The sequence below is a fragment of the Octodon degus genome, unplaced genomic scaffold (assembly GCF_000260255.1).
Source record: "Octodon degus isolate 3935 unplaced genomic scaffold, OctDeg1.0 scaffold00126, whole genome shotgun sequence".
NCBI lineage: Eukaryota > Metazoa > Chordata > Mammalia > Rodentia > Octodontidae > Octodon > Octodon degus.
The window spans coordinates 551,552-562,130 of NW_004524702.1; the positions used below are offsets into that span (position 1 = coordinate 551,552).

At 54.9% G+C, this 10,579-nt stretch overlaps 1 protein-coding gene across 3 annotated transcripts in view; it reads left to right on the plus strand.

Moving 5' to 3' along the window:
* Positions 1–10,579, plus strand: part of Myrip (myosin VIIA and Rab interacting protein) — a 173,579-nt gene that overhangs the window by 156,530 nt on the left and 6,470 nt on the right. For 2 of the 3 annotated variants that reach the window (XM_023700819.1, XM_023700821.1), the window contains one exon: positions 7,838–7,999. The exons of the other annotated variant lie outside the window; for it this stretch is intronic. In XM_023700819.1, the coding sequence (XP_023556587.1) occupies positions 7,838–7,999 (162 nt within the window). The remainder of the gene's footprint in view (positions 1–7,837; positions 8,000–10,579) is intronic. 3 annotated transcript variants of the gene reach the window in all.

The window sequence follows — 10,579 nt, forward strand, 5'->3', positions numbered from 1 at the left end:
GCACAGGGCCCACACAGGCTGAAAGCACAGGCTCTGCACAGGCGCCTGAGGGGAGTGGCCCAGACAGTGAGGCTCAGGGGATGGAAAATTCACTAAAGGCGTAAGCACGCTAGGGTGGGGAAACCATGAGGTGCTGAGGGCGGACTCAGCTCTGTCAATGTCGCGGAGAGCAGGCACATATGAGCACTGAAGGCGTAAGCACGCTAGGGTGGGGAAACCATGAGGTGCTGAGGGCGGACTCAGCTCTGTCAATGTCGCGGAGAGCAGGCACATATGAGCACTGAAGGCGTAAGCACGCTAGGGTGGGGAAACCATGAGGTGCTGAGGGCGGAGTCAGCTCTGTCAATGTCGCGGAGAGCAGGCACATATGAGGAGCCCAGTGGACACCAAGGACGGTCACAGGCGAAGGTCAGGGACTCTGGCTGTGCCAGCCACACAGGGGTCTCTGGACAACATAGGTTCATAAAGAAGCATGCAGATGGGCGGGGGAAAGGCCCAGTGTTGGCTAACAGTTAGCAAGGGTGTGTATGGAGGGCGAAGGGTCTGTGAGGAGGCTACCCATGCCCTATGGGGAAGGAACAGGAGCCCACAGGACCCCAGCTACTGCCCCGTGCCTGCTGTGCACCCTCAAGAGGCTAACGAGCCACCCAGCCCCCACACACCATGTTGGCCAGAAAGCCTGCCCTCCCTGCCAAGCTCCGACCTGGTCATTTGCTGCTGTGCCCCAGTGGACCTCAGCCATGGGTGGACCCAGCTGCTGTCACCACATGCACAGGACAGCCCTACCCTTGTCCACACACCAGCCCCTCAAAAGGAAAACACCTACCATCGCCTGCCTGGAAATTACATTTTTAAAAATTTTATTAGGACGTTTGCAGTCCATGGGGTTTGCAGTCGCCTTGGAGACCAGTGCACAGGCATAAGCCAGCTAGCTCTTCCCTTAAGCCCCTTCCCACCATATCCTCCCTCCTGCCTCCTCTGAGCCTCATCTCATTCTTGTGTTTTGTTTGTTTGTGCAGGGTCTCACTACGCAGCTCGGACTCGTAGTGATCCTCCTGTTTTCAGCCTCCCTAGTGCTGGGATTACAGGCCTGTGCCACCATGCCCGGACTCCACTGCCAGCTCAGCATGCCCAGGGGTGGGGCTGGTGCAGCATGTGGTGCCAGGGATCGAATGTATTCTTGTTTTATCATAGTCTTGGCTCACGTGCTGACTGGTCACTGAGGTTGGCAGGTCCCCTGCATGGCACAGGTTCGTTCTGGCTGCTTTCCTTCCCGCCCTGTGCCCTGGTCCACAGTCTCTTGGACACTCCCTGTTGGCAGGGGCTCCTTTTCCCTTCTGTCCATCCTCGTTTTGTTCTTTATCTGCACTTTGCTTTATGTGGATGAGAAATACACAGTATTAAGCTCTTACGTCTGACTGACTTCACTCGACATTGTATGGTGCATCCATTTCCCTACAAGTGCCTGGAATTTATCCTTCACTGTGCCTGAGTAGTCTTCCACTACGTAGAGATACCACATTTCTTGGTCCGTTCTCTGCTGCTGGGTACTCAGCTGCTTCCAGATGGGAATATCATGCGCCTTGCAGCTGTCCCCACGGGTGTGCATGCACCGCTGCAGGGACAGCTTCAGCTCTTGGGGAAGAAGTCTAGAAGGGGAGGGTGTGAAGCCCAATTCCTGACTTTAGTTCTGTGATAAACCTCCCACCCGCACTCCATAGTGGTTGCCCTCGCTTCCACTCCCACCGACAGGGTAGGAGGGCTCCGTCTTCCCTGCACCACGCCATCCGTTATTCTGACTTGGTGATGATTGCTGCTCTTGCTGGTGCAGGGTGCAGCCTTAGTGCTGTTCTGATTTGCGTTTCTCTAGTAGCTGGACATGCTGCGTGTTTTTTCATGTTCATTGGTCATTTGTGCTTCTTCCTCTGAGAAGTGTCTGTGCATTCTAGTTGTCCACTTCTTCACTGAGTCATTTGTTCTGGTGATATAATTGCTTTTAAGTTATTTGCATATTCTAGATATTAATCCTCTGTCTCAGAAGTAGCTAGCAAAACTTCACCCATTCTGTGGGGTGTCTCTTCACTCTATGAGTGTTTCCGATGTTGTGCAGAAGCTTTCTAATTTGATATGACCCACTTCATTGATTCTTGCTATTACTTCTTATGCGGTTGGGGGTATGTTCAGAAAGTCCTTGTCTACACCTGTGACTTCAAGTGTTTTGCCTTTGTAACCCTCAAGTAGATTCAATATTTCTGTTTTAATGTTTAGATCTTTGATCCATTTTTATTTTAGCTTATTACATGGTGAGAGATATGGGTCCAGATTCATTCTTTACATATAGACAACTGGCTTTCCCAGCACTATTTGTTGAACAGACTATATTACCTACCTTTACAATGAAAACCACAGTACTCTGACACAGGGGACTGAAAAAGACATCAGAAAATAAAAGGATGCGCTGGATAGGCAAAGCCAATGTCGTCGAAGTGGCCATACTCTCAAAACCTATCCTCATGTTTAATGCAATCACAATGAAAATACCAACAACACTCCTTGCAGAACTAGAGAAAAGAGTCCTAGAAGTTGTCCTAAAGAACCAGCAGAGACCCAGAATAGCAAAAGTAATCTTGGAAAACAAGAGCAAAACAGGAGACATCATAACACCTGATTTCAAGCTATATAACGACGCTACAGTGATGAAAACAGCATGGTACTGGCATGAACATAGGCTCGTGGGCCAACGGAACAGAACAGAAGATGCCCCAAATGGCCCCAGACACATTCAGCTACTTGGTCCTCAGTAAGAGGGCCAAACACTGCACTTCTTCTTTGGAAATTCATTTTGAGCGATGCTTGCGCGGAAGCGCCCTGCACGTGTTGGGTAACTGGCTTTCACCACTGTGTAAAGCAGCCCCCTCGAGAGACCCAGAAGGAGCTGCCAGAAGTGGCTCCAACCCGACTGTGCGCTCCCTTCACCCCTGCCCCCGGGACAAGGCACTTGCGGCTTCTGGACACTTTAGAAAGCAGAGAAGGAAGGACGTCCTGCTGGGGACAGAGCTCTGCCAGAACGCCTGCGTCTCACTCAGCTGGGTGTGTGGGTACACGGCTGCAATCACAAGAGGCTGAGGCAAGAGGAGCCCTCAGAGCTCAAGGCCAGTTTGGGCCACACGGTGAGTTCAAAGCCTGCCTGGACTACATAGCCACTCCCTGTCCTAGAGAAGAAGAAATACACGCAGGGTGGTCCAGAGTCTCCCTGCCTTGGAAACCAAGAGAAGGCCTTGCCCAGGTACAGGGAAGGGTGGCCGGAGGAGGGAGAGGCCTGCAACCTGCTCCACCGGCAGCACGTCCGGGAGCAAACTCTAGTGACCAAGCTCCTTTTCCTCTCCTCAGTCACTTCTGCGGTTGGTGCTCTAGATGGAATTTGAGGTGCGGTGATATCTGTTGGAGCCCTCAGAAGTTTCTCCCTTCCATGCATAGAAGACAAAGCCATTTTTCTCTTGGTGCTAAGGTGGAACCCAGGGCCTGCACAAGCAGACGGAAGCTCACGCCAGAGCCACACTGGCCTCGGGAAGAGAAGACTCAGCAAGCCCAAGACAGAGATGGGCGCTGGAGCAGGACAGGCCCTGCCCTCTGGAGCTCGCAGTTTCTGAGGGCTCAGTGCAGGGCTGCTGGCGAGGCAAGCTTCCTGGGGGGCGTACAGTGGCAAAGTGCCAACTCCCAGTGTCCGGGAGGGAGGCAGGGCGGGGCAGGCACCTCTCCAAGGCAGCACCGCAACCTCCCGATGGGCGTCTCCTCCCAGATTAGCTCCCTGTGACCTGGTCACTTGCGCAGCCAGCAGCTGGCCTCTGGGGACGTCTGCAATCCACACCATGGCAGCTTCCCAGCATCGTCCACTACTGGGCAGGGAAAAGCACAGTTGCCCAGGAGAGAGGTGCCGCACTCCAGATGTACAGGCTCCTGGTGGAGCCCGGCCCAGAGCCCCACCTGGCCCGGGAAGGAGCCAGGCCCCACGAATGTCCTGGTGAATGGTGCCATCAGTGGGTGGAGCCCTTTCCGAGGAAGGATCATTTCACCCCAAGTGGGAGGTTAAGCATGCCTATAAACCTCAGTCTTTCTGTCCGACTCAACTGAGAGGGCCTGAGAGTACATTTCTTCCGGCTCGGTCAGTCGTGCTTGGGTTGCACCCACACTCTCGGCCCCCAGGAACTAGAACCTGGGCCACCAGGCTGGACCCATCGCTGACCCCTGCCCTCGCCTGTCCCAAGTTACAGCCATTTCAAGGGGCACCTCAAAGCAGCCTCTCCATGTCCTGGGGTTCTGTGGGTGTCCAGTTGGCGTGAGGGCCCTGCCTTCCCCCTGACTCCAGTCACAGGGCCCTGGGTGCGATGTATGCTGCTGGCTCCAGGGTACTGGCTGAGCAGCGTACGGCGGGGCCGGATCTCAAAGCGGCCCTGGGTTAGGTGCTGCTGTCCACACCCACCGTGTGTGTGGCTTTCCTGGTGGGAGCCCTCCTTGCACCGGCCACCTGGGGTAACTTCCTCCGAGAGGCCAGCTCCTCCCCAGCCCAACCCCAGCATGGGTGTAACCCTAGGATGAATTCTGCCTGGGGACTAAGTGGTGGGAAATAGGACAGTGTGTTTCCTCACCTCCCATGGGCCTGCACTCTGCAGCAAGAATGCTCACCTTGAAAATCACGCCTAGGCTTTCAGGGCCACAGGAGATTAAACACAGAACACCCCACCCATACGCCCAGCCCACTTCCACAATCTGCTTGTGCCCTCAAATACAGGCCCGCTGCCTCCCCACTGGGAACGGCAAGCACGCGGGTTAGCACACTTAGTCCCCAGGCAGAATTCATCCTAGGGTTACACCCATGCTGGGGTTGGGCTGGGGAGGAGCTGGCCTCTCGGAGGAAGTTACCCCAGGTGGCAGGTGCAAGGAGGGCTCCCACCAGGAAAGCCACACCAGGGAATTGTGCCCCTCAACTGTGAAACCAGAGCCCACAGAGCAACAGCCCCTGAGCCCTGAGGGAGCCATAACCCTCAAGGACAGGAGGGAAGGAAACACTCCCTTCTGCTTCCTGCCCTGACACTTTTGACAGTTCCGGAGACTGGACTGGAGCCCTTGCAGCACTGAGCTGCACTCCCAGCCCTTCTTATTTTGAGGCGGAGTCTCCCTAAGTTGCTCAGGGTAGGTTTGAACTTGCAGTGCTCCTGCCTTAGCCTCTCAGAGTAAGACAGACATGCGCCACCATGCCCAGCTAACTCTCCGCCTTAACCACCTGCTGGTGTCCTGCCAGCCAGCCACCAGCAAGGTGACAAGAGTTGCCCTGGGCCAGGCCCACAGGGAGCAAAGGCATACAGGGTTGAGGACAGAGAGTGGAGGAACACCCACTGGCACGGGGAGCACCTGTGGCCTCCCCAGGGCCCCGCTCCCTCAGCCCCACCTGAACGCACCTGCCTCGTCCTCGCTGCACTGTGACAGGTGAAGTCCCCTCCCTGAGCCCACTGTCCCTGAGAGGTGGCATCCAGTGCCTGCAGCTGTCCCTGGGCTGGCGGCAGGCTCCTGCCTGTGTGAGCGTGAGCGGCAGCTATGTCCTCCCTGGTCCCCAAAGCAGCACGTCTCCCAGACGCTTCACCCCAGGGTGCTCCGAGGTCAGAGGAGCTTGCGAGATGAGCCCAGCCCCTTGGAGGAAGGCCGAGGTGTTCCCAGGGCTCCAGCACCAAGCAGGCCTGCAGCTCCAGGGCCCGGTGTGCTCTGCCTGAGAGAGACTGCTGTGGAGCCTCCCAGCACTGCCCTCCCTCCTGCGAGCCTTTCAGAAAGCCACCCATGCTCGTAGGGTCAGCAGCTGGGCCTGAAAGGGCCATGGTCTTTGCAAGTGAGGCCACAAAACATGTCTGCCCCGTGGCACCCACTAGCTCCCGCCAGCGCTGAGTCAGTGTTGAACGCCCAGTCCACTGCAGTGGCTCTGACTGCAGCTCTGTGCTGAAGTGTGAACCCTGAGACACATGGCATCCAGCTGGCACCAGGAAGCCAGTGTCCCCAGGCCAGGGGACCCCCAGGCTCACGCCCAGGGTCCTCTCCTCCCAGCATGGATGTAGGAAGCTGCAGGACCCTCCAACGGTGGAGAACCTTCCCACACTGGGCACGGGGATTGCACCGCGGCTCGGGCATTACGTCACAGAAACCCGGGCCTAGCAAGCCGCGGTCCCCTCCTCCTCAGCCTCTGCCTGTGTGGTGCCAGCCTGTGCACTCCAGGCTGGCTGGGGCCATAGCCCAAATGAGGCTCTGCTGTCCCCCTCTGTAGGAGGGTGTGTTCGAGGGGACAGACACAGGAGAGACCCTGGCCTTCCCAGGCATGTGGGGAGCTAGGGAGACGACCATGTTGGAAATGTGGACAGCAGCCAGGGGACACAGTGTGGGGTGGCACCGGCAGCGTCTCTGCAAAACGAGGGCCACCAAGCCACACTTCCGCTCCCCGTGCTTAGATGGTTCAAGTCAAGTTTTGTTTCATTATCAAAATAATTTTATGTAGTTTTTAAAGTACACATTTAAACTAAACTTGTAAGATGATAAACTCCAAAGTGCTCTAACTTCCTTCTATCTCTTCAAATGTTTTCTTCAAAATTTTAATACATTTAAAAGAATGACTGCACTTTGTACCTTGGATGCGGGTGGTACCTCTCGTCGTGAGCTTAATCTGACACACATGTAGGGAGAGTCGCGTCACATTCACAGCGACAGTTTGTGCAGGGAAGCAGGATTTGCTGGGCGCCTCTGCACGGACTGAACCGGACGCCTCGCCCTTGCTTCTGACAGTGAAGACTCAGGCAGCTCCTCCGCTGCTCAGCTGAGGGCTGCCCACTCGCCAGGGGCAGGCTGCTGCAGATGTGGCACAGGCCCTGCGGGGCAGAGTCGCGGGAGGAGCGGCATGCGGGCCCGCAGGCCTCGCCCGTGCAAAGCTGGGAGCAGCTGGCTGCACGGGCACCGGCACCACCCAGCTCTCCTGCAGTCTCACTGGAGTTACCTGAGTGCCAGCGCCAGGCCCCATGTGTCTGCTGCACACTGAGCCCCACCTGTGAGTGGCTGCCCTCGTGTACACACCACCCAGGGCTGAGTAGGCTGAGGAAGCATTTGTGAAAATCGCCTTCTACCCTCCTGCCAGAATATATCTTGGCCAGGCGTGGTGGCCCGTATCCCAGCACTGTGGGAGGCTGAGGCAGGAGGATCCCAACTTCAGGCCCTGCCTGGGCAACTTGGTGGCTCGTAAAACCTTATCTCAAAGTGAAAACTAAGGAAATGGTTGGGGGTGGAGTGCAGTGCAGACCCTGGTACCACAAAAAAAGATCTTTTGTTTCCAATTACTCTATCTAACTTACTCTCAGGAGGTTACCCTGACTGACACAGACTCTACATGCTCCTCCTGTCATGCTTCTTTCTTCTAAGGAATGTCTTCAAGTTCATTTTAATTCCTTTAACTCATTTTAAACAAGCAAAAGGTCATTAATCAGTGGTGATTTGCTCAAAATTGGTAATTATTTTAAGGTACCTCACCCCTTTCGTGTTTTCTGAATTTTGCTCAATTACGGAATGCCAACCAAAACTTTCACTGGGCAAGCCCAGGCATGAGCTGGGTTTTGTCCCTTTGAGGTGCTGCCTGCCAGTCCTGGGCAAGCGCTGTGTTCAGGTTCGTCACAGGCAACTCACGACCTGCCTGTCTCTGACAGAAGGTGGGGACGTGATGGGGTGTCAGTGAGGGTGGCCGCCCCTCCCTGCCTGCCTCCCGGTCCCTGGGTCATCCTGCAGGGGCACACCTGAGCGCAGGCTCTCTCCACAGGTGTATCTGACGGCAGGCACGGTGTACGGGCTGGAGGGACAGCTTGCCGAGCTGGAGGGCGCCGCCCGCAGCATCCACAGCAGCACCCAGGACACTGAGCTGGCCGGGCTGGAGGACCAGGTGGCCACGGCTGCCGCGCAGGTGCACCACGCGGAGCTGCAGGTGCGTGCGAGTTGGCTGCGAGGCCTGTCCCCTCCGGGGCTCCCTTCTCCTAGCACGGCCAGCTCCTCTTCTGAAGCAGGCTTCCTCACACATCACTCCTCTTCAACACCCTATGTGTTTTCTGCCCACCACTTCCCTGCCCTACCCCGAGACTGCCTGGTCTCGAGACCGTCCTCTGGGTCCAGCTACACTGTTCATAACTTGATGCAAGTGTGCCCACTGTGGCCCAGAAGCTCTGTGAGAAGGGGACTGTGGCTGTCGCGCTTAGAATGGACTCCAGTGCCACTCACCTACCTGACACACACTAGGGACACTCGTGTCTTTACCCGGGTGACCTATAACAGTGACTGCTGCTGCCAAGTGCCACCCCGCAGACAGGCAGCTGCAAAAACAAGACCGTGCCCTCATCCACCTGCATCACGCAGTCTGGCACCATGTCCTCCTGGCTCCTCCCAAGGTCAAAACGACCCTGAAGGGAAAAGTCTTTTCGCCCATCCAGGGCATTGGGTGCCCAAGACAGCCCCACTAGAGGCCTCAGGAAGGAAGACTCCAGAGGCGCTGCAGAGAGCAGTGGGATGAGAGTGCTTGAAGCACCTGGCATGGTGGCAAACGCTTGTAATCCCAGCACTCTGGAGGCTGAGGCAGGAGGATCCCTGTGGCTCACGGTTAGTCTGGGCTACCTAGTGAGTTCAGGGATAGCCCCTGAACTGCATAGTGAAACACTGACTCAAAAAAGGAAAGAAAAGAAGAAAGTGTTCAAAGCAGGAATGAAGACTTTGAGGGATTAAGACAATGTCTTACTATATATTTTTTATATATTCACCATATTTTTCAGTCCCACCTCCTGTTTTTGTATGTCTCACATTTTAAAAGTACATTTTTGGGCCATTTCTGCATAGAAACGGTGATAACCCACAGAGTTGGGGTCATAACTGTGATTTTAAATTGCCAAGAGTCACAGCCACAGCTGACATTGCTAGTGCCCAGGGGCCGGCTCATCCCGGATGTCCCTGCTGACCATTCATGATCAGCTAGATGAACTTGAAAGAGATTTTCCTCCAAAAACTCTTTTCCATGAATGTTGCCCAAGATTTAGTAAATTTATTATCAAAGTTATAAAAAATAGACATCAATCATTTGTTGTCTGGTCCCTGAATGGTTTAGCAGAATGTAATGTTACTTAAGAGTGTGTCAGAGGCTTTATTGGGTAATGAGTTATTTCTGCTTCCAAACTTTTCTAGTATTAAATTATTGGAGCCAACACTTACGGTAGATAATTGTGGAGTCCCGAATGTCTATTTTCTATGTGTTTGAATGTACCTATTACTTTACTATTAATGCTTAAGCGCTGCAGTGGAGTGGGTAGCACCCATGTTCCCGAAGCTTACCTCCTGCTGGAGCTACACCTGATGGTGTGCCCATAAAGCTGACCTCATCTTTGCAGTCACCCCAGGACATGGCCACTTCTGTACTCCCATCTTTTGACTTGAGGTAATAGAGATAGCAAAAGGTTGAGCCACTTGCCCAAGGTCAAATGCCAGAAATCAGTGGCATTTTGACACCCACACACAGGGTGCATGGCCAGGAGTGTGCAGCGTGCACAGGAGGCGCAGGCCTGGCCCACAGCACGGAGGCTGGCCTGGTGCACAGCCAGGACTGAGGGCCCCTCCATCCACAGTGCTAGTGGAGCACAGGCTCAGCTTGGGCAGGGGGCCTGCAGGGTGTGGGGCCCCAGGAGGAAGTGGACTCAGAGCAGCCCAGGGAGCCACAGGCACTGGGCCCCAATCAGCCTTGGGACAGCAGGCACAGCCCTGCTGTGGGCCCAGGGTCACCAGCACATGCCTGTGAAGAGTCTGATACTCTCTGCATCAAGAGAAGTTGTTCATCTGAGCCCCTGATCCTTCGCTTTGGAGCAGAGCTGTGTGCTCGGATCCTCGGGGAATCCAAGAGCTGACTCAAGCATTCCCATCAGCATAAGCTCAGGCTGCACATCTTAGGGGTCATGGGGCAGGTAGGGGATAGATGGATGGATTGATCAATTGATGATAAATAGATTGATAGATGATAGATAATAGATGGATAGAAAGATAGATGATGGATAACAGATGGTTCGATAGATTAATGATAGAAGATAGATGATAGATGATGATGATAGATAGTAGATAAATAGATTTTAAAAATATAGAATATAGGCAAAGTCAGTCCTCTGTACTCTCCCTTTGTCTCTCTGTCCCTTGTCCTGTGGACTAAAACTTGAAAAGTTGATGCCTCCTCACTCAGAGCCGGCGCCTGCAGGCAGAGGCCCACAGTCCTGCTCGCTCTGACCCCTCGCGAGCAAGGCCCTGTGTCGGCGCTGCTCCTGGGTGAAACGGCAGTGAGTCCACAGCAGTTGTGAGTGGCTGAAGAGAGCTGGCCTGCAGCTTTCCCCAGAGGCTCCTGGAGGCGCCCGTCTGTGAACCAAGGCCCCGCGCTGTCAGTGCAAGGTGTCAGGGTCAGAACAGATCGGCACGGGCTTGGCCTCGCCCTGAGTGGCCCCCAGGCAGCAGCGCTGTCTCCCACAGCTGCCTCCGATGTGGACCT